Source organism: Candoia aspera, chromosome 2 (genome assembly GCF_035149785.1).
Source record: "Candoia aspera isolate rCanAsp1 chromosome 2, rCanAsp1.hap2, whole genome shotgun sequence".
Lineage (NCBI taxonomy): Eukaryota > Metazoa > Chordata > Lepidosauria > Squamata > Boidae > Candoia > Candoia aspera.
Window position 1 is genome coordinate 52,331,213 of NC_086154.1, and position 23,912 is coordinate 52,355,124.

A 23,912-nucleotide genomic window follows, 5' to 3' on the forward strand; every position below is an offset into this window, starting at 1 on the left:
AACTCTGCTGGTCTGCTGTCGAAAAACATTGTGCACTGTGTGAGAAAGGTACTCAACTGTCCTGCTTCTCCTCCAAACTTCTCTGGTAGACTGCCCTGGGATCTCAAGACTACTGGTGGAGCTGCTGCTGCTGGCACCAGTTGTGGGTTAATCGGAGCTGGTTGTTGTAACTGCTGTAGCATGGCTGCTTGTAATGTGTTGAACTGGAGATCTACTTGTTGTTGGTGTTGTTGCAGGGCTGCTGCCAATTGTTGGATGGCTTGCCGAATTTCCTGGTTTTCCGAAGACATTTTCCAAATGTCTCTCCTTTATTTTTCTTTGTTCCTCCCTCTTTCGATGGGAGTAGGAGTTTGTTAGGATTGATGTCCTAACAGTCAGGAATCACGCTGAGACGAGGAGTAGGTCTCTAGTGTTTATTACTGGTACATAAAACAGAATCCTAACAGACTGAAGAAGCGTGGGAAAAACCCAGACAGATAAACCCCCAAAGTTAAGGTGGGTCTGATCTGTGTCTCTTTGAATGGCTGCTTAATTCCTCAGTGCTACGCATGCGTTTTCCCCCCTGGATAGAGGCCCCTTCCAGCTCGCCATCAGTACATGACAGTAGTAATTGCCAGAACTCAGGATGGATCTATTAATAACAAAACTTGCACAGCTATCTCTTCTTTCTTTTTGATTTCCTCAATGAATTATGGAAATGGGGCATACATAATGCAACTTATTTTGACAAGCTACCCAATGACAAAAAAGAAAGGTAGATTCCAACTGAATGCTTTTTAAAACAAAAAAAACCCTGAATTCATATTTTTCTTGAACCATCAGATTAGATTAATGGTGATTTTATTAAGGTATGTTTTTATTCAAAATGTATTTGGTAACCATTCATTTTTTTAATTTCAGAACATCAGAATTGATATGTACTTGTCAAAAGAATATTTCAAAGTTGTGCAGTCCTCTCTGAATGGTTCGTATTACTACGTAAAAGCAATAAAAGAAGGACATACTGTTCTTAGCGCTACACTAACATCCATTGTAGATCAGGTATGATGCTTTTTAAAAAGTGGCTTGTATTTGAACCTTATCTAATTAATAATTAGGCTAATTAACTAATTAAGAGCACATTCAACCACTTTATTTTAATAGAAATTTAAAATATGATATAATTCAATCAAAAACATTCTTACCTGAAAACAAATTTCATGAATTTTGTTAGAATTACAATTTGTAATGTAATACTTATTTTTAAATGGATTATAAAGAAGTGAAGTTGTTGAAATTAGGACTTTCAGATAGACAAGAATAAGTTTTATATACTGAGACACAATTTAGATATTACACTTAGAAAGAAGTCAGTGTGCAAAATTAAAATTCCATGTCTTGGTAGCACATTTCATCTGCCTTTCACCAACATGTAGCAAATACCTTATTTAATACTATAGTCATCTTTGGAGTGATTCCTTTAGCAATCTGGAAAAAAAATCAGAAGATTAAAAACAATTCTAATTTGTTATGTGTGTGCATATGTGTGTGCATAAATAATTTGTTGCACATTACTAGGGTACAAATTAGTATTTGCACATTTGCCATTAAGTTAGTTCCTGGTGGATTGCATTCTCCTCACTCCAAACAGGAAAATCTGTTTCCAACATGGTTTGAAGGTGAAATTTTGCTGTCAGATTCTTGGCCAGTTTCATTTGTACATTTGGGACCAATATATGGCAATTAACTTTGAAGGTGATCCTGCCTGATTTTTTTGTTTTTAGTAATTAGGAGAGGTGAGTGGGGTCAGAAGGAATAACTTTTAGAACAAATATACCAGCAATTATTCACCTCGGGACTTGATATTTACCTAGTAACCTAGTCAGTTTGTTAAAAAATAATTTGCGTTTCAAGGGGTAGCATGCATGAACCATTACCCTAAGGAAATACTTATTATTTTTAAAAGATAGTAATCTAGCCAATTTTTATTTAGTGATAGCTGTTGAATCATCATGATTCTTTAAAAGGTTTTTCCTATCTTCAGTAATTAAATATAAATACATGGTCTTAGTATTCAATATTTTCTTCTTCCCATTCTGTGCAGCTCAGAGATATATTGGCTCAAATACATGTTGCAAAAGAGTTGAACATATGTTGGCATTTTTTTAAAATGCACCATTCAATAATACTCTTTGATTATAATGCACCATAACAAAATAATAAAATAGTACAATCATGACATTATACTAGCATATAAAAGCATAGTCAGATAACATTTTAAAAGGTATGAGAAAGTTTTTAAAAGTTACTTGGCTGAAGCAGAATGCCATAAAAAAGTTAAAGATAATATGAATGTCATAGCTAGGAATGCCTTGACTCCAGTTGCAATTTAATAAATTAATAGGCATGAATTTCTGAAGATGTATCTGCCCTGATGCCCCAAGAACACAGAGAAGTTCATACAGGAGAAAGCAATTTCTAGGAATCGAGTTCTACTTGTGGAACCCTCTTATGAATGGAGGTCAATGTTCATGGTCAGCGTAGGGAGGGGAGGGGGAAGCATATGAAGTAACTCTACACTTCTCTGCATATTGCATCTTTCCCAATAAAAATAGGTTTTAAAAAACACTGGAGTAAAATATTTATTTATTGCACGTTTATTTTATTAGGATGGAGGTGTTCACACATTTTCTGTTCCTGCACAAAACCAGCAAGAAGTAGATATCTATGCTCCGATTGTTCTTCAACCAAGCATTTTGACCTTTCCATGGCAGGCAAAAGCAGGAGCCTATCAGTACAGAATCCTGGTAGGTTTTGAAACCATCTAAGTGTAGAATACAGCAAGCTTAGCAATTGGATACGTTACTGGTCTAGTATATGTTATTAACTTTGGTGGCTGTAACCTTGTTTCTATTGGAAAATGAAGTTTGTAACTACTTGGTTGTAGTTTCCCACCTGTGTTCCTAAAATCTACATTTTATTTTATCTTACAATTTAGAAATATTTTTAAACTTACAGTATGTATGGTTGCAAATAAGAAATGTTGATAGAAATGACAAGTATAAAAATGACAAAAATATAAAAACAAATGACAGATACAAAAAACAAATGTGGCTTATTTAAGTACTTGTTGGTTCTCTAAATCTACAACTATATTCACCGCCAAAAAAAGAAGAATCACCATAGAACCTGGCACTGACATATATCACTTATTCTGGTTTTTTTTTCACTATTGCTATAACATTGTGCTTTATTTATATATTCTTCCAAGCATACCTTTTGTTCTGTACTTTGCATGTTTCTCCATAAGGTCTTTTCATAGAAGTGCTTTTCTTCAAGAAAGTTCTGTTATGCAAGGAGTGTTTTTTTAAGTTAGCTCAATTAAAGTTGTGAAAGTCTTTGAATTGTTTACAAAAAGATTCATCCTTTTACTGAAATGCTTTTCTTCAAAACAGATACCTATGTAAAACATGCTTAGAAAAAAATGCCAAGCTGTTGGTTGACACAGAAGTTGGTGATTCTTTTCTAGTCAGTCTATCTAATTAAAGATTTTAAAAAATTAAGTAATCTTGAATAAGACTGTGTAGTTCTTGATAATTAATAGCTGGGCATAAGCCCCAGTAACTAATGCTTCATTTATTTCTGAGTAAAATTCCATAATCATCTTGCATTAAATCATCTTCTTGAAAAGCCTTAGTGAAGATCCACTCAGCTGAGAGTTTGCACTTCAGAGTTATATATAAAGTTCATTAATGGGAATATAGCCATTTTCATATCAACCAGCTCTTCTAATTGACTGTGGCTTGTAGCTGCTGTTAATTGTGGCTGCTGTGAAAAAGATAAATTTTATATTGGTAATAATTAGGGGAAAGATAGGAAGAATGAACAAGGTACAAGGGCAATTCCTTTAGGAGGAAAAATTAAATTCTGCCTTTCTGCATTGGGATGTCACAGTTCTTTATGATTTTCAGATACCTTATGATGTTTTTATATTTTTTATTGATTGTTTGATTATGTGCCATCAAGTTGGAGTCAGCTCTTAGTGACCACATGGATATTCTCCATGATAATCTGTCTCTAACCTAGTCCTTCAGGTCTTCCAACAGTGTATCCATCACCATTATGGGTGAGTCCATCCACCTTGCTGCTGGTCATCCTCTTCTATTTCCTCCCATTTCCGAGCATTAAAGCCATCTCCAGAGAGCTAGGTTTTCCACATAATGTGTCTGAACCTGGTCATTTGAGCCTGGTCATTTAAGCCTTGAGTGAGAACTCTGGGTTGATGTAGAGAAGATGACCTTGATGGAGATAAACCAGATCCGTTCCCAGAACAACAAGGTGAAAAATGCAACTCAAATCCAAAACAATCTGAGGGGAGGAGGAAATGACTCAGTTTCACAGGAGTATAAGAGGGAAGGGGAAGTAATGCACAATCAGACCAAGTGGAAAGTGGTTGGCTTTCTTCTTCTTTAGCTTAACTAGGAACTTGCACATGAGCAGTTCATGATCTGTTCCACAGTCCGACTTGAATGATCATCATATTAAAGGGTTGTCCACAAAGATTAGTAGATATTATTCCGTCATTGATTGCATTGCAGCCAACTACTGTTCTTGCTATGCCCTTCCTAACTATAAAAGCAACACTGTTCCTTCTTTGTTTTTCATGTCCTGAGTAATAAACGATGTGATCTTCTGACTGAAAGTGTCCAATCCCAGTCCATTTCAATTCGATGATACCTAAGATATCAACATACAGTTGATTCATTTCATCTTTGAGCTTTCCAGTGTTCATACTTCTTACTTCCATGTTTAATTTTTTTCTTTGCAGCTTCAGATTTTCTTTTCCTGTATGGCAACATCAGCAACCAGATATTCCAAAGGCTTTAATCTAGCCCATCATAAACACCACTGTTACTCCAAAAGATCCTCAACTCTTCCTCAGTAGCTTGTTGAGTGTCATCTGACCTGAGAGGACCATCATCCAGCACTATATTGTTAATCATTTAATATTTTCTATCCATGTGGTTTTCTTGATAAACATACAGGAGTGGTTTACCATTGCCTTCTCCCGCACAGTATGAATTGATGCCTTTGCCATTGCCAGTAAAATGATCATTTGCCTCCAGCATCTTCCTATATTGCTGCTCCCCAATATAGGCTTCTGCTTGCTTTAGCTGGGCAGCTGGCTGGGAGTATATACTCTTAGCATACACTCCTGATGTTCTTCACACATTCCTTCCAGGAACACCCTCCCCTCCACCACCATGATGAGGCAACACAGCAGGACTTTGGAGGAGCAGAGTATTGTTTACTGTAACTGTATTGTTGTAATGTAAATTTTTATTATTAGCCTCTGTGGGCTATTGTTCTGAGAATGACAGTTAGACAAACTCACAAGGAAATCTGTCAGTAGTGTCTACTAAGAGGTGCACTTTAAGCCTCTTAATATCTGTGAGAAACATTGCTCATGGGAACAGAATGCTGGACTAGGTGGACCTCTTATTTATTCCAAAGTAAATTGAAAATACAGAGCATATTTTATTCCTGTTTCAGCCACTAATGCTAGAAACAAGTTCATTCATTATGATGAAGAAATTGTCTGTTGAAAGAACTGATAAATGCAATTTTCCTGCAAATAATGAAATTCTGACCATCATTATTGCTTTGGATGTGCCATATTATATAATCAGGAAAAGAACGGACAAAGTTTATTTTTAAAAAGGAAATTGCACACTTGGCTTTTTACTGTGCTTTGTTCTATATAACTTAATGTTGCTCAGAATAATTCCATGACAGATCAGTCTTCATGTGCTGCCCTTCCACACACATGGCACTCCACATGGAAGAAGTAGGTTGAGTATTGGAAAGGAGTGGTAGGAAGGACGTCTGAGGGGAATACATGCTAGCAGGGGATATGGAGACATTATTTTATTATTTGCCATTATTATGTTGATCACATTAATATTGGCAGTGTGATACCTAGGCTGATTCTACTAGGTACCTTTCAGACTCTATTTTTATGCAACTAGAAAGTTGAAGCAGATGGTAAAGATCTCTGATAGCTGCAGCAGAAAGAGCTATCCTGCTGCTTAATCTGCAAGCAAATCCATCTTTCTGTATTCATAGGCTATAAAAATGGAGCAAATTGCATTTTATTTTTCAGCCTAGAAAAACTGAAAAAAAGTAAAATTTCTAATGCTTTTCTTTAATGATAGTTTTTTAAAAGGCCTTAGACCTGATGGTACAAAACCTTTGGAAATAGTAAGGATACTACAGTGCAGAACTATTCAGGCCTTTGTGGGAATTGCAGTAAATGCAGTTACTCTTTATTGTTATCAGTGACTGACTAATTTCAAAAGCCATGCATATATGCAGCTGGCCTTCCCTTAAGGTTAAAAATAAAGATACCATGTTAGGAAGAAATCAATTTTCTCTATGCCGCGTCCCCCATTTGGCATTTATACTTCCAAATAATTCCCATTATTAAGAAAAACTTTCAGCAGTACACAGGTTAGTTGCACTGAGACAAAATAATTCAGTTGGCTGCCTCCAGCTTTCAGTATAAGGAAATTAATCAGGGTTCTAAAAATTGTGGCAATCCTATCACCTAGATCTCTTATGTGCTGACCTGGGAAACAATATGCTGACTATAGGCACTATTAATCACTGAAGTCTCAGATTATCAAACATTTTTGGAGACAATGGGCAACCAGAGGTACTGAGATGTTTTAGAGATGTATCAACAGATACAACCTCTGATAAAAAGAAAAATGGGATTATATTGCAGTGATGTGTGTTGTTCTGATGCTTTATCAGAAAGGAGTGTACATTTGTGAATTTCTGGCTGGTAATTCTATCCTGAAGTATTCTCTTTAATTTGAGTTAAATAACTAACAGGAATATATATAAAAAAACTCATTAATAAAGCTAATGTTTTAATTTGCTTTTCTTTTATGAACCTAGGCTTATGGTGGAAGTGGAAATTTTACTTGGTCTTCATCTCAGCAAAATGTTGCTTCAGTTACAATTAAGGGTGTAATGACAACTGGGAATGAGATTGGTGACAGTGTCATTCATGCCAAAGATGTTCAGAATCCATTACACCATGGGGAAATGAAGGTAAACAACACTTGTTTTGTAAGAAGGTGTCAGGAGCTACAGAGAAGGCTTATAGTGCTTCTTGTGGGGCTAAGAAGCAGAGAAGTTCCTAACTGATTAATCTTCCTTGGAAGTTTAATTTCCTAGATGAAGTATTTATGTATGGTAATGAGCCTCAATCTAATCCAAGTATTTTAAAACTACATGCAAATGAAAATATTTCAGAAGCAGATTTTATACAAAATGTCATACTGTTCAGAACAAGGGTAGAATTAAGAAAAAAAAGCTTGAGCATATGATATGAAATATCATGGCCAAGAATTCAAATCAAAGCCCAAGCATATAAATGGACTTACCTGAAAACTTATTTGGGCAGAAGAACAATCCACCAATGATCTACTCTTCTCCCAAATAACGTCCGTTATAAACCTCTGTCTCAGATCCAGAAGTTGCAGATGTATGTAATGACTGATCCATAGGCCACACTTTCTACACATCCCCCTGTCAAACAGACTGCTAACTGCACATGTCCCTTGTGAGTACTGAGATAGTATATTCATTCCCCCTCCCCCCTTCTAGATTTCAAATAAATGATTGGTGCTATCAAAGGTCTCAACATCAAGCATCTGGTAGGAGATGACAATTTTCGGCAAATGAGACTTCCTTCCAGAAGGTTCAGAAATGATGTGTTTAATTAAAAGTCTACTTTCAAATTCAGGATTCAGAGCACATGGCAGTAGGAGTGCACTTGAATTTATAAGGAACAAATATTATATTAAACTAACATCTTCAGTTTAAGATTTTAAATTGCTCACACTTTGCATTTTCTACTTGAACAAAGCACCTGCCCACTGACCTTGATTATCAGATTATGCAAGTAGTCTATAAGTTCCACAAGGATTACAATTTTAACACCATACCATATGGTCTACAATTTAACCTGAAGCAGTAAGCAGATGGCTTTGGAAATTAGACATGCCAAATGAAAAGCTTTGATCAAGCAGTTGTTATGAAATGTTACCATCCATCTGTGATGTTTTCTTTATTGATAATAAAAAATTAAATACAAACCCATAATCCAAGTGTCAGTTTACCCCTCTATTTCAGATAGCAATTTCATACATAAGCTGCAGAAAATGCACTATAGATCACACTTCACAATCCGTTGTAAGTTACCATTAACAAACCAAGCTTGCTGCATGGTTATTTTAGAAGCCAAAGCTTTCTGATGTGTTTGGTTTGAAGGCAGGCAAGATAATGAAGATGGGCACCATAGAGATATCAGAGCCAATGCAATGCAGTATTATTGACAATGTGAAATGGGCTGCTTCCGAATAAATAAGTCAACCTCTGAGCATGTGCCATTAATGTTTAAGCAATTAAATAAGAACTTCCTTTTAATTAGCTTGGGTTTACTTTTGTGTTTTTTTTTTAATTCCAATTCAGGGTTTGCATCTCAGTCTGGACCTTGTGTCTGACATTATTCTTGTCTCCTAGATCTATGTGATAGAACCCAGTAATATGGAATTCATGCCTTGTCCAGTTGAAGCACATGTGGGTGAGATACTGGACTTGCCTCTGAGGATTACTGGTGTAATGAATAAGGAAGCCAATGACATAGTCACTCTAAGCGATTGCTCACATTTTGATTTAGTTGTCAACATTGAAAACCATGGTGTGTTTAGTCCATTTCAAGGTAACTTAAAATAAATTTAAATTTAAATTTTTAAACAAATGGACAAATGAGAAAATCACTTTCTGATATATTAATGTCTCTTTAATAGTAAATGCTTTTACATGTTTAATATGAATCATAACTTTATATAAATTTGTCTCATAATTAAGCATGCTCCAATGGGATGAATAAAATTTGTCTAAGATGTGTCCAAAACAAAAATGATTCTCTATTATAGTAGTTCATAAAATACCTCTCCTCATTTTAAATAAATACTACTTGTCCATTTAGGACTTGGGTTGAGCTTTCTTCTACATGTCTTGTTGCTGATCCTTTGTCATTCTATCATTAGCTTAACATTTATGAAAACATTTAGGCAAATGTTACTTTTCCAAATAAAATTGGAAGTCATATCAGTCCAGGAATTACTCAGAAGACTTTTTTGTTTTCTCTATCCCACTATATATGGTTAAAAAAAAAAATCTGAAATAAAGACTCTGAACATTTATTTTACCATCAAGAAATCTTTTTAGAGCCAAATAAAATGGTTAGAGGCAGAGTGCCTATGCACTTGCACAATGAAATTTCTCTTCTCATTCCTCCTGCAGGCCTCTGTGTCTTCCCAAAATCTGCTCCAGGGGTCCCCCTGCCACCCAGAGCAGATTTTGTTGGCACAGAGGGGCAGCATAATAGAAGGGGTTTCTTTCTGTTCAAGATGCCTTTCAACAGTCCTATCTGGAAGCTTCCAAGAAAAGTCAATGACACCAATTCTCCAAATGTTTTTGACAATATGGAGTCTTCATATGCACCCTGTCGTTAATCTGTCATTGGAATATTCTCATTTACTTTTTGATTTGATCAGTTTGTAGCCACGATGAAATGCTACCAGACAAACCAAACTCAGTATCCTTTTTGACAGATGTTCAACTTTATTCTGCTGTAATTGGCTGTTTTGGGGTTTATTTGTTTATTAGTACATTGATTTGCAGTAGTAGTGTTTATTGGCATGGGCAAGTTTTAAAAGTAAACATTTAAAAGTGTAATATCAATATTACTTACTTTTATGCTCTGTTTGTATTTTCTTAACAGGGAGACTTAACCCGACTCCTGAACACTGCAGTGGGATCAGAGTTAAAGCTGAAACCCAAGGGTATTCAACCGTTGTTGTTAGTTATACACGTGATCACATTCACCTCAGTGCCAGTATCACCATAGCAGCCTATCTACCAATAAAAGTAAGCCTATTGTTTAAAAAATCAGTTGGTCTTTCTGAAATGTATGTCAATTATGCAATATGAACTGATATAAGATAGCAAGTGAACTAGGCAAACATAACGACTTGGAATTAAATGAACTTCACTTGGAATTAAATGAACTTGATTTCAGATTCCTGGATATTTTCTATTTGGAATGCTCCCTAGTTTGTGCTTAAAAGACTGCAGGGGTTATTTATTTATTATTCCATTATATTTCTGCATTATCTTTCTCTAGAAGGCTGCACAGAGCACAACAAATCAACTACCACCACCCCAAACCAAATAAGCAATAACATTGTTTAAGAAACCCTAATATATTAAAAATAGTAAAAGAATAAAACACTGAAAATAATTTTTAAAAAATTACACCACAACTTTTAGGCATGTATCTTTTGAACTGACATAAACTTTTCATAAATATTGTAGTGACATCTAAAATGAAAATAAAGCCTTCATACATGAAACTTTTTTTGTATGATTAGACTAGAAGTCTTCTATAGATTGATCTCTGAGGTCCAGAGCATTGACTGTCCCTAGCTTCACTAAAGAATACTAAAGAACATTGGTTCTAAGAGCAGATTCAGATGTTTATCTATCTATCTATCTATCTATCTATCTATCTATCTATCTATCTATCTATCTATCTATCTATCTATCTAATTTGTCCCTGCCCATCTCCTCCCATCGGGGGACTCTGGGCGGTTTACAGTAATCAATTAAAACAACAATAAAATCCACAATATAAAATTACAATAATAAATTATATAAATAAGAATAAAAAATAAAAAAGTCCAAGTGGCAAAAGAATCTAAAGCAGTCCAAGTGTGGGAGGAGTGGTCTATAGCAGCCATCCCCATGTAGACCTATTCCCCTCTCTGCCCCAAGCGCGGCGGCAGAACCAGGTCTTCAGACTCCTCTGAAAGGCCAGGAGCGATGGGGCCAATCTCACCCCCGGGGGCAGCATGTTCCACAGGGTGGGAGCTACTGCGGAGAAGGCCCGCTTCCTGGACCCCGCCAGATGGAATTCTCTTACAGACGGGGTCTGCAGCATGCCCTCTCTGCACGATCGGGTGGGACGGGCTGATGTAATGGGGAAGAGGCGGTCCCTCAGGTAACCTGGCCCCATGCCATGTAGGGCTTTAAAGGTGATGACCAACACCTTGAATTGGACCCGGAAGCAAACTGGTACCCAATGCAGCTTGCGCAGCAGTGGTGTTACATGTGCCCCTCTGGGGGCACCAAAAACAGCTCACGTGGCTGCATTCTGGACCAGCTGAAGCTTCTGGATACTTTTCAAGGATAGCCCCATGTAGAGCGCATTCAGTCTATCTCAGAGATAACAAGGGTGTAACTGGTGCACAGCACGTAGCTGCGCAAAGGCCCTCCTGGCCACGGCTGCCACCTGCTCTTCGAGCAGGAGCCGTGAGTCCAGGAGAACCCCCAGATTATGCATGGGGCCTGTCTGGGGCACTGCAACCCCATCCAGAACCAGAGATGTTAATGTCCCAGATATGGAAGAACCGTTAACCCACAGCCACGCGGTCTTACCAGGGTTCAGCTGAAGCCTGTTGTTCCCCATCCAGACCCCCACAGCCCCCAGACATGTTCATGTAAAGCAACCCCCACAGAAGAACTGCTGAACTTGGAAACAGCTCTTGCTCTAGGAAGAAAACTAAGCTATTAGAAAGTTACTAGTTTTCCACATTCAGGAAGATTTTCTCATAGAGTAAGTTATCATTAACCCTATTTCTGAATTGGTACCTTTCTATCATGGAGTTTCTATACTGTATATCCTTAACCACCTTTTTTTCCCATCTCCACAAAGTGGGTTGAATTATTTGTCACATTTTTAATTATTTGCAAATGTAAATTTAATATTAATACTTGTAGTTAACTAGTAAGAGCTGGTTTGCTGTAGTGGTTACAGGTTCCAGGCTAGAAACCAGGAGACTGTGAGTTCTAGTCCCACTTAGGCACAAAGCCAGCTGGGTGCCCTTGGGTCGGTCACTCTCTCTCAGCCATAGGAAGGGGGCAATGGCAAACCATTTCTGAAAAACCTTGCCAAGAAAATTGCAGGGACTAGTCCAGGCAGTCACCAGAGTAAAAAACTGACTGAAAGGTACACACACAGTTAACATGTATGGTTAATTGACTGATTAGAAGTCAACAAATATGACAAGAAGTGCTGACTGGTTAGAAATTAAATACCCTAGTGTAACTGGAATTAATATTCTAGCATGTTAATATACTATAAAAAAGTTCATAGTCATCTTCTGGTCTCTTGTGCATAACTATATTAAAGTGTTAATGCTATTTAAAAACAATTAGAAAAGCTCACTATTCTAATAATTGAAAGTTACCAGAACCAAAGACAAGTTGGTTGTCTGGTCCTGCAATTTAAGTTATTCCACTTGAAACAACTGCTTGCTTTTATGGCTATTTGTCCACTTATTTTATGAAGTTGCTCATTGTCATATGTTGCTATTTACTATATATGTCTAGAATATTGGTCACAGGAAAGACTAGGAAAATTTAAGCCAAGTACTATGTTGAAAGCATCTGAAAAAATGTGCCTGGCTATAACTCCCATTAATTTGAGTGGAAATTATTCAAAGAAAATGAATCAGAAAACAATAACAGCCCAGAGTCCCCCGAAGGGAGGAAATGGGCGAGGACAAATTGGATAAATAAAATAAAAATAAAAAAATAAATATTACTGTGAATGTAAGCAAACACTTTCCTTAATATATAGAGAGTAAGGTGGAACAAGATGCAATCCAGATGTTGTGATTTCTCCTCATGAGACTCTTTTCTGTAGGCAAGTTATCAAATCCATTAATTATTTTGGGAAAATCTTCCCTTGCATGAATTACAAGCATTGTACTGCAGAGTTCTGAAATGAAACAATTGTGAATGCACAAAAAGTATCTGAGCATTTGTGTTAGTGAGCAATTCCATGCAGCCAAGAACATATTGGTGACAGGTGCAGCCTTCCTAATTTGTTCAGAATATGCAGATATTTCAGAGGATGGTTTGTTTTTTGAGCTGATATCAAAATGCCCCTCTGAAGCAAACTGGAGCCTCTGCTTCTAATCCTTCAAGTGGAGCATCTGCATTACTGAAAATAAAGTGGGTTGACCTCCTAGCAGCTTTCAGTGGTATCCTTCTGGACCTGCTCCGGGAGTTGGGGCTGGGCAGCACTGTACTGTGTTGGTTCTCTTCCTTCCTCCAGGGCCAGTTCCAGTTGGTTTTGATAGGGGAGGAGAGGTCCACCCAGTGGCCCCTGCTGTGTAGTATGCTGTAGGACTTGGTGCTGTCTCCTCTCTTGTTTAACATCTATATGAAGCCACTGGGTGGGATCATCCACCAGTTCAAGATGAGGTCTCATCAGTATACAGATGATAACCAGTTACTATATATATATCTACTCCAGGCTGTCTGAGTGATACCATAGAGATCCTGTCTCAGTGTCTGGAGGCTGTAGGGTTCTGGATGGGGAAGAACAGGCTCAACCCTAGTAAGACTGAGGGGCTCTGGATTTTAGGACCTCCTCATTCTGAGGACCTTCCATCTCCTGTTCTGGATAGAGTTGCACTGCTCCAGACAGGTCATATGTGCAATTTGGGGGTCCTGCTGGACTCGCAACTTCATGATACAACATATACAACTTACCAAATATATTTGTGTCATATGCAAGCATTAATTTCCATCCTTATAATGTCATGACAGACCTGTCATCTTTTTGACATCATTGCAGTTTGTTATGGATACTGCAGTGTCTAATATGAAGAAACTGTATAGGATAGTGAACAACTCTGATAACAGTTTCTGATAAAACACTGATAGTATTATCATGATCTGAATAATTCTTATTTTCTCTCCTAGATTATTGATCCCATTTCTGCTGCTTTAGTAACTTTAGGTTCTTCTAAAGTTATCCTCTTTGAAGGTGGACCCAAACCATGGATTCAAGAGCCATCCAAGTTCTTCAGAGATATCAATACAAAACATCCAGAGAATGTTGGTTTACATTTACTAGGGCCACCTACATCTAGGAATTCTTTCCAGCATTGGGCTAGAGCAACTTGCAGAGCCCTAGGGGATCAAGTGAGTGAGACAGATATAGATTATAAAGTTTGCTGGATTTTTATGTCACAGTAATTGAGATGGTTTAATTTAAGAGTCTGTAAAAGAAATAAGGTTTTAGATCATTAATGGTAATAATAACTATTATGATATTTGAATGCATGAATCAGTTGCTGATTTCTATGTATGCTGATGCTATTGTTATTACTCATAAGAATTAACTTTGTTAAATTTACTGTTACAAATGCTTCTTATATCATGAAAGGTGCTAATGCTTCAACAACTCAGTGTGTGTTTCCTGACTGAAGATAATTGCTTATTATCTTATTCTTTTTTCCTAAAATTCATAAGAATTTAAAAGCAGCAGGAAAAAACAACAACTGAAAACCACCAGATTACTAGATGTTTAAACAATGTAAAGATACATGACATGATGATTATAGTTTCACAAAGGACCCAAAAAATCATCCCTGTACAATTAAATATCTCAGCAGTTTAACTTTTGAACTTGGTCAGATTTGATTTTTTTTTAAATTGCAGGCATGACTTAAAGTTTTAATGCTTTAGATAAAATAGCATGCACTTGCAAATCAATATGGGCGAATGCAACCAAATAGCCATGTTCAAATATAACCCTGGTTGATTTATTATGTGCTATCAAGTCTTAGTGACCACATAAATACATTTCCAGGGCAAACTGTCCCCAACCTGGCCCTCCCTAATGGTGTACCCAACATCACAATAATTGAGTCCTTCCACCTTGCTGCTGGTCATCCCCTTCTTTTCTTTCTTTACCTTTCCCAGCATTATGGATTTCTCACAGGAGCTGGGTCTTCATATAATGTCTCCAAAATATGATAGTTTGAGCCTGGTCATTTGTGCCTCTAGTAAGAAGTCAGGATTGACTTGTTCTATGATCTTTTTTTTTCACTATCCATAGTACTCTGAAGAGTCTTCTCCAAGACCAAAGTTCAAAAGCATCAATATACAGTATTTTCTATTCTATCTGTCAGAGCATTGCCATCAGCATAGTGCAGGTTCTTGATGTTTCTTCATTCAGGTTTAACAGCATGCTCACCTTCTTCAAATTCGAACTGTCTCAATATATATTTGGTCCATAGGTTGAATAAATGAAAGATTATACAGCCTTATCTGACTCCTTTACTGACCTGGAGCCAGTCTTTTGCGCCATATTCCATCTGGACTGTGGCTTCCTATTCTGTGTATAGGTGTTTCATGTAGACAGTGAGAAGTTCTGGGATTCCAATTTTCCTTAGGACATTCTACAGCCTGACATGGTTGACACAATTGAAGACCTTTCTATAATCAACGAAGCACACATTGACTTCTTTTTGATATTCTTTGGATTTTTTCAGTTATCCAGTGTGTCAGCATCAATGTTTTCTAAAACCAGGTTGAACATCCAACATCTCCCTTTCCATGTAGGATTGAAAGCTGTTTTGGATGATCCTAAGCATTATTTTGCTAGGATGTGAAATCAAGGATCTTGTATGATAGTTTGCACACACCCTTAAATCTCCTTTTTTTGGTATTGGTATATAGACTGAACTCTTCCAATCTGTTGATTACTGTGTCATTCTCCAGATTTGCTTGCATAGCTTGCATAGCTTCAGAGATTCTTCTATTGCTTGCCATATTTCTGTGGACATTACATTAATTCCTGCAGCCTTCAAACTTGGTAGTGATCAGAATGCTCATCTAACCATCTAGTACTAGAGGTACTTGTAAATCAGAAATATCTTCTAAGGTATCTTAGATGTTGACATTTATACTATACAGAATTTTAGTATACTTCTTCCATCTTTCTTTGATCTTCTTTGAATCAATTACCGTTGACTGGCATACCAATTTGAGGTTGGAACCTCTTTTTGAGTTCAGAGATCTTTTGGAAAATTTTCCTTGTTTTTTCATGTCTGTTTCAATCAGTGTTTTTACAGATGTCGTAATAGTGCTCCTTGCCTCTTCTAACAGCTCTCTGAAATCTTTTGTTAAGTTCCTTCCTGATATCTTTTATCTTTCTTGGCTTTGGTTTCTCTTCTCTTCTTGGCAATTTTTACTGTCTCTCTGACATTTTATCTTTCACTATGTTGAGCTTTCCAATATTCATGCTCCTTATGTTCCATGTTCCCACTGTAATTGTGTCTTTGCAGCCTTAGATTTTCTTTTCCTGCATGGCAACATCAGCAGCTAGACAGCCAAAAGGCTTGCATGTAGCCATCGCATAAAAAGCTTGATCTCCAGAAGATCCTCAACTCTTCCCCAGTAGCATGTTGAGTGCCATCCAACCTGAGGGGACCATCATCCAGAACTATATCATCAACCACTTTATCTTGTCTGTCTATTTGGTTTTCTTGGTAAAATACAGGAGTGGTTTACCATTGCCTTGTCCAGTGCATTATGAAATGATGCCTTTGCTGTTATCAGTAAAGTGATCCTCCTCCTCTAGCATCTTCTTATATCATTGCTGCCTAATATAAATGTCTGCTTGTTTTTGCTGGGCAGCTGGATTGCTTTCGTGCCTTGGAAGTATATACTCTTGTCATTCACTCCTAGGGTTCTTCACTCAGCCCTCCCAGGAACATCCCTGCCATTATGAGGCAGTCGAGCAGGACTTGAGATTGGTGGTGGGAGGGAAATATAGGCAGTTTTGTCCTAAAAGGATAAGACTTTCATAAGAATAATGGTCTCTTAAGTTTTTGAAATAACATGCACTCAAAAACCATTTCCTAGGCTGCTAGAGTTGGGTTATACAGTCCACAGTAACCTAAGTTTGTAGATTCTGATCTTTATCATTGATGATCTAACCTTCATGTAAGAGTAATCCAATTTTTTAACCTGACATTCACTGTTTCTTAGTGATCCATAACCATCACTTCCACCCTCAAAAAGTAAAACCTAATAGTATAAGCTGATGATTATCTGAGCACACAGTCGTTAGCTTTAGTAGAATCTGGAAACAGCATCAATGAGATTTAAAAAAAAATTAAGCTCTTCTATTATTAACAATCCAGTAGGCCACTATGGTTCATTCAACAAATTATAGTTACAGAAATCTTGTCCTAGGCATTATACATGAATACCACAATTAAAAAAAATACTAAAGAAAATAGTTTCATAAAATTCTCATTCTGCTGCATTAATCTTCTTTGTAAGTATTGTTAAAATTAATACATTTTGTGCAACAGCACCACATGGAAAATTATCCCTGGAGTATTGATGTAACCTAAATTTACTTAGAATGTGCAATGAATATCACTGCTGCCCATAAATAAAATAAAAGACATCTAGGATTAAAATACAGTAATAAGCTACTGACTTTTGAAGCAGTCACTTGTATGTGTTCAAACCCCCTGTCTTACACATTTCCTTTTTCTTAAAAGAAGAAAGAGAGGTCAGCCATCTGTTTCAAATCTTAAAAACTTTATTTTATTTTGCAGTGTTAAATTGAGTAAAATAGCAATAAACAATGGAAAGTTGCACTCTGATAATAGACTAGAACTGCTTCTGAAAATAAATGTCAGAATGATACATCTTTATATGTCAACATTTCAGGCTATACTGGAACAAAAACTAAACCTTAATGTTCCTTTCTTAAAGTGAATTGCATAAGGAAGAAGTGTTTTGCTATGTGCAGCCTTTTTTTAAAAAATCCCAAGTACAGCATTTCTTTTTTCATTTAAAAAAATTCCAAGTACAGCATTTCATTTCATTTCTCACCAATTTTTATGCAGGTAATTTCATTAACAGTTGGCAACAAGCCCACTGTAACCAACCCCTTTCCAGCTGTTGAGTCAGCTGACATGACTTTGATTTGTGCCACTCCTTCTTGGTTCACCGTGGCATCTTTATCTGCAGATCCTGAGCTGGAAGTTTCCTGTCCCTTTCTTCACCAGGACAAACAAGGGGTAGGTATAAATCAGGGGAAGGCAGTGTGGTAACTATGAATACTTCTATTGGTGCCCACCATCTTCCCTGATCCATCTAATTTATTAAATATGTTTCTAATGAGGCAGGCAGAGAGGAAACTGACATACTGCTAAGTCCCACCCTCTAGCATCATTTTTATAAGAATTGTGCAGGGACTCCCAAGGCATATTTTGGAAATAAAATGATAAACAGTTTTGTCTGGTGCTTTGTTTGGAAGGATCCCAGCTGTCCTGGAGAAAAATAAGCTATGGTGGTAGAAAATACCCTGGGAGATAAGGGGTTGAGGGGAGCAACTTTTGTCAGCTTGCCTTCAGGAAAATGACCTGTCCGTACCATCATACTCCTTCTGAACAGGGTTGGGGTTAGCCATTTTGTGATGCTTTCAAAATTCTATTCCCAAGGCCCTGGTATAACAAATGAATAAACAGATTGGTTGTATTCAATTGTTCTAAGCAGTATTTGTGGATCTGATTCTCCTTGCCCTCTGCATCCCTCACATCTTAAATCTGCTCTGGAACTCCATGGAACAAATGGGACGTGTCCTGCAAGAGGGGAAGAAAAGTCCACCACTATAATATGTAATATAGCCCCACCCAATCCCCTGCAAGTTAGGTACCTTTTAAATATCACAGTAGTACTGAAAAGCTGCCTTTCTATAGCTTCATTCCAAAATTCTGCTGAAATATTTAAAGACCTAGTAACTGAGATTGTTCAATATGGTAGAACGTGGCCAGTCTTTGATTGTGTGCATTATCTCTGGGGGCATACACACAGATGCATGTGTATTTTTTAAAGATATGTTTTCCTATTTATAAGCAAAATGACTATCTTCTAGGTTCCTGTTTCAATTTCCCGCAATCCAGTATTGGGGCTAGAAGTTTATGATCATCAGGGGCATAAATTTGACAATTTTAGTTCTCTTGCTATTACCTGGGAATCAACAGAACATTCACTAGCTAGCATAGAGCCCAGTATGCCCATGGAACTGTCTATGAAAGATCATGGAAACAGCCAGAAGAAAATGCAAGGTACTGTTCCCCTACATTTTTTCCAAATATTCATTCAGCTTCCTGGTGATACTAATACTTGTAATTCCACCCCACCACCCCTTGCTTCCTGGAGTGAAGGTTTGTTCATAGATCCAAGAAGCTATTTGAAAGGAGTGTAATATTTTTCTATTTTTTAAAACCTTGCTTAAGGGTATTAAATGGGGGGGGATGTGAAGCTATGTAACTTTGAAGGCCAGTTTATTGCTATAATCCTGTGTTCTGATGATTAATTCAGCAGTACACATTGCTTTTTTTATTTTCTCTGTCCTTTTTTCTTAGGTCTGCAAACTGTTTTAGTTCATCATAAACCAGGAACAACAATAATATCTGCTACTGCTGTTGGCTATCAGCACGTTCATTTGATCACCAGTGAAGTACAGAAACCGGTAATACGTTTTCCCCCCAGATTACTGCCCTAATAAGATATATTTTCTATCTCCATTTCCTAATTCCTAACGTTAATATATTTTGCTAACTTTCTAAAATATTCAGCGTAATCGAGACACTTAGAAGGAAGACAAAATACTGAAATAGATTTTCTAGCTTTGAAGTTCCTCCTCCCTCTCCTCCTTCTTACTCATTTTTGTATGACCTAAATTATTTTTTGTATATTTTACTTGAATGTCTGAATGCAGGTTTAACCTCAAGAAGGTTCATTTATCAGAAAATTGACTATAGTGTTAGAGTTAAACATAAGCAGTATAGTTATTGGTAAATAAAAATATTTTTGTTTCTCCTGGGGAAAAGAATAAATTGTTCAATCTGAATTTCTACACATAACACATCAACTATAATCCCCAAAGTTGTAAATACATTCTGCAAAGTGATTTCATGAACCCAACAGAACTTTGCAATTATTTTAGCATCTTCTTCCACCCATCAATCACACAATCTTTCTGTATCACAAGCTGTATTAGAGTTTGCCCTGTTTCTTAAGCAGTGTTGCCATGTATCAAGTTATGCTATATAAATTTAAAGAAAAATAACCTTAAATAAAAGAGGAAATTTAGGAACAAACAAAACAATCCATCATGACAAAAGAATAGACTTAATAATAGTTTTACATACTTTTTACATTATATATAGTGCATTTAAGTTTGAATTTTAATACAAGGGATAAGTTAGAACTAAGGTAAGGTGTAAAACTTGTTACTGAAGACTCAGTGATACTCTTATGCCTCTAAGCAGTAGCATATATGAATTTATTGGAGTGCCTAATCTTGAAGAAAATGTACTGAAAAGAACTGTATCCATTCCCTTGTTCCGAGGTTGGATATGGGGAAAAATGCCCGAAAATACTAACTTTGAGAAACAGTCATATCTTCATGACTTAACATTTCAACAGGCCTAGTTCCTGCTTATCATAAAATATTTTTTCTCAGAGAAGAATGGACATGATTTTTTAATTTATGTGAAATACAGAGTTTGCATCCTAAATGTAAAAAATAATGAAGAGGAATATAGAGTAAAATTAAATTAATAACTCCAATTCCATCCTACAATCTACCTTCATTGTATGATATATCCAGATTCTCAGCCAAAGAGAAAAAAGAACCTGGGTTATAAGTAGTCAGGTGACTGGTTCATTTTGCAATTTGCACACATGGCTTCTCTTCTACTGCAGACATACAGTTTCTCCATTATTTATATTTTTGTGTGATGGAGCTCTTATATCTTTAAATGTGTGTGTCTGTGTGGGTGGATGGATGGATGGATGGATAGATGATAACAAATCTGTATTTAAGTATTTCCAAGGTCAAGTTTTGTATTTAATATTAATAATTTGATTTGATTAATTGTATTTAATTTAATATTAATTAATAATTTATACATTTATATGCCACCTGACTCCCATGTTACTGAAGTATATTTGGCTATTCCAAAAAGGGTTTTACTGTTCAATAAAAATATATAAACAGAAAATTCAAATAATTATTTAAATTATATAAATAAATGTATTTAAGCATATTTAAATGCCAAAATTTATTCAAGTTGCTCATTAGAACTCTGGCGATTATGCTTCTTTCATATGTCACCTTGAAATTCAGTGTCATTTATCCATATATAACAAAAGGTAGGAATATATCATTCTTATATAAGACCGTGCATTTGTTAGGTTTTGATATTATCATGAAACTAAGGAAATAAAGAGAAAAGGCAAGGAATTTGATTAAGAAATTAGAATCAATATGAGGAATGTATGAAGCCAATGTTTCATAGAGGTCAGTTAGCAAACACAATTAGATAAAATGCAAGCTGCATCATTCAGATATAAGTTGATGGTTGGGATTATTCTGGAAAGCATATCAAAGTGCACTGGCATTCAGTGGTATAAATGTTTTGTGAAAATAGAGGTCAGGGAATGATTAACTTGTTACTAGAACCACATGTTCTAGAATCATGGTCTTCTGTTTTCCAGGGTGGTTCTCTTATTATTTGTTGATTACTTAGATTTATATCCTGCCTTTCCCCAGGATTCAGGCCCATGTCCATAGCACTCCCTATTTTATCCACAGCAAGAATACTCTGGGATAGGTTGGGCTAAGAGAGGGTGACTGGCACAAAGTTAGCCAGTGGGCTTCCATGGTTGGGGGTGAACATGAAGCTGAGTCTCCCCAGTCCTAGTCCAACACTTTATCCACTGTACCACTCTAGCTCACTTTTCTAAATCACTTTTCCATATTATTGTCAGACTGGAACATCTGCTTTGCTTTGCTTTCTCTCTCCCTCTTTACAGTATGAAGCTCTTTTACCTGTAAATGCAAGTACCAAACTAATACTTGTGGAAGATGTTAAAATGAGTCCTAAAGAAGTGACTATTTATAATCACCAGGCAGTTAAGGTAGGTCTGCGTGTTTGTATCTGTATGTATGTAATAACTGATGTCTCAGTGTAAATCTTATAAAAATGTACTTTTCTTCACAGGCTGAACTGCTCATTAACGGGGGCTCTGGATATTTTTTTATTAATACCAGTGTTGTTGACATTGTTAAAGTGGTATATGAAGAAGGTAAAGGCATTGCTCTGGTAAGTATTTATAATGCAAATACTTTATTTCTTCTTTAGAAAAAAACCATTGAAAAACCACTGGGTTTTGTAAAGTATATTGGGAGAACTTTAAATGAAGTATTCTTAGAAATTCCAAGACTTAGAGGAACCATGGAATGAGAGTCCACCATCTCCTAATTATGTCAGTTTGGGTGGTAAGGAGATACAGAAGTCTGTTCTGCTTTGGTTCGAGAGAGCTCTGTGAGAAATATTCTTAAAGTAACAGGCTAGCTCTACTGTGGTGCCAGGTTAGAAACCGGGAGACTGGGAGTTCTAGTCCTGCCTAAGAAGGCACAAAGCCAGCTGGGTGACCTTGGGCCAGTCACACACACTCTCTCAGCCCTGGGAAGAGGCAATGGCAAACCACTTCCAAAAATGTTACCAAGAAAACTGCAGGGACTAATCCAGGCAATCATCAGGACTCAAGACTGACTCAAAGACACACAGACAAAAAGTATCTACTGGGGATGGGTGGGGAGTAGTCCCTTAAGGGTCTGATGGGCTTTCAGCTATATTCTGTATAAATCTACTTTGGTCAAGTCAGACTTTTATTCAACAAAATCAAATTCTGTCTTGTATGAGTATTTTCATACTAACTGAATAGCAACTAATTAACTAACAATTCATTCAGTGTGACGTTCTTCAAACTAATTTCTGCCCTTTCATGTTTTTTCCCTCTTTATTTATATAACTTGCTTTATATATGTGGGTGGGTGTAAGAGTTTTAAGTTTGAAGGCTGAGATCAGCCTTGCCCACTGCTCTCTCTTGATGTGAGCTGCAGCATGGAATAGAAATACTATAAAGGTAAATCAATCGATAAATCGCATTGCTTTGTGTGGCATTTGAAGTTCCCCGAGTCTAAGTAGTGAAATTAAACTAAACCCTTTACAAAGTGTCAGACTTTCATAGGATATCTGCTTTAGATGGTTTCAAAAAAATGTGTGAGCTCAAAGATAATGACAGCCAAAGCTAAAAGAAATGGGTTGATGACATTACAGAAAATTGTAATATCTTGCAAGATATGACAAAAAGCCATTCTGATTAAAAGTTTTCACTGAAAGGTGAAATTGTTGTTCTGGAAGATAAGCTGCCATCAATTTATGTGGTGTCATTAAGAATAACATTCTCAGCAGCATAGATGCTTTTTTTCCTTTTCCCTCAAATTCAGTCTGCATAGTGTTTTTATAAGGTCTTATAAGGTCTTATTTATAAGATCCTTTCCTGCTGTGATTTGTGTTTTGTTTTTCTCTTCCTGGTTCCAAAGGCAGAATACAAGACTGGAGGCTAACAGTTGTATTAGGGGCACGTGAATGCAATTGCTACCTACAGGCCCTTTCCACGGTTACAGTGAAATGAGATTGCTCAGATATATTTTAGAACTTTATTTGGAAAGGGCAGCTTCTCCTTCTGTAGAAAAATGTCCTTCTTAATCTTACAATACATATTCTTTTGTCACCGGTATTTACCATTTGTTATTTGCTTGAAGCACAATAACTTTAGTTTAAGTAAAGAAGCAGTCACAGTAACTAGTTAAGAACAACATCCAGTACCATTTTCCTTTCTCTGTTGTTGTTTATTCATTTAGTCGCTTCCGACTCTTCGTGACTTCATGGAGCAGCCCACGCCAGAGCTTCCTGTCGGTCGTCAAAACCCCCAGCTCCCCCAGGGACGAGTCCATCACCTCTAGAATATCATCCATCCACCTTGCCCTTGGTCGGCCCCTCCTCCTTTTGCCCTCCACTCTCCCTAGCATCAGCATCTTCTCCAGAGTG

At 36.7% G+C, this 23,912-nt stretch overlaps 1 protein-coding gene across 1 annotated transcript in view; it reads left to right on the plus strand.

Annotated features, from left to right (window-relative positions):
- Positions 1–23,912, plus strand: part of NUP210 (nucleoporin 210) — a 102,031-nt gene that overhangs the window by 44,164 nt on the left and 33,955 nt on the right. Inside the window, exons 10-20 of the mRNA XM_063291824.1 lie at positions 901–1,041; positions 2,649–2,786; positions 6,943–7,098; positions 8,575–8,773; positions 9,842–9,987; positions 13,894–14,115; positions 17,847–18,020; positions 18,878–19,070; positions 19,371–19,477; positions 21,829–21,933; positions 22,017–22,118. Of these exons, the coding sequence (XP_063147894.1) occupies positions 901–1,041; positions 2,649–2,786; positions 6,943–7,098; positions 8,575–8,773; positions 9,842–9,987; positions 13,894–14,115; positions 17,847–18,020; positions 18,878–19,070; positions 19,371–19,477; positions 21,829–21,933; positions 22,017–22,118 (1,683 nt within the window). The remainder of the gene's footprint in view (positions 1–900; positions 1,042–2,648; positions 2,787–6,942; positions 7,099–8,574; positions 8,774–9,841; positions 9,988–13,893; positions 14,116–17,846; positions 18,021–18,877; positions 19,071–19,370; positions 19,478–21,828; positions 21,934–22,016; positions 22,119–23,912) is intronic.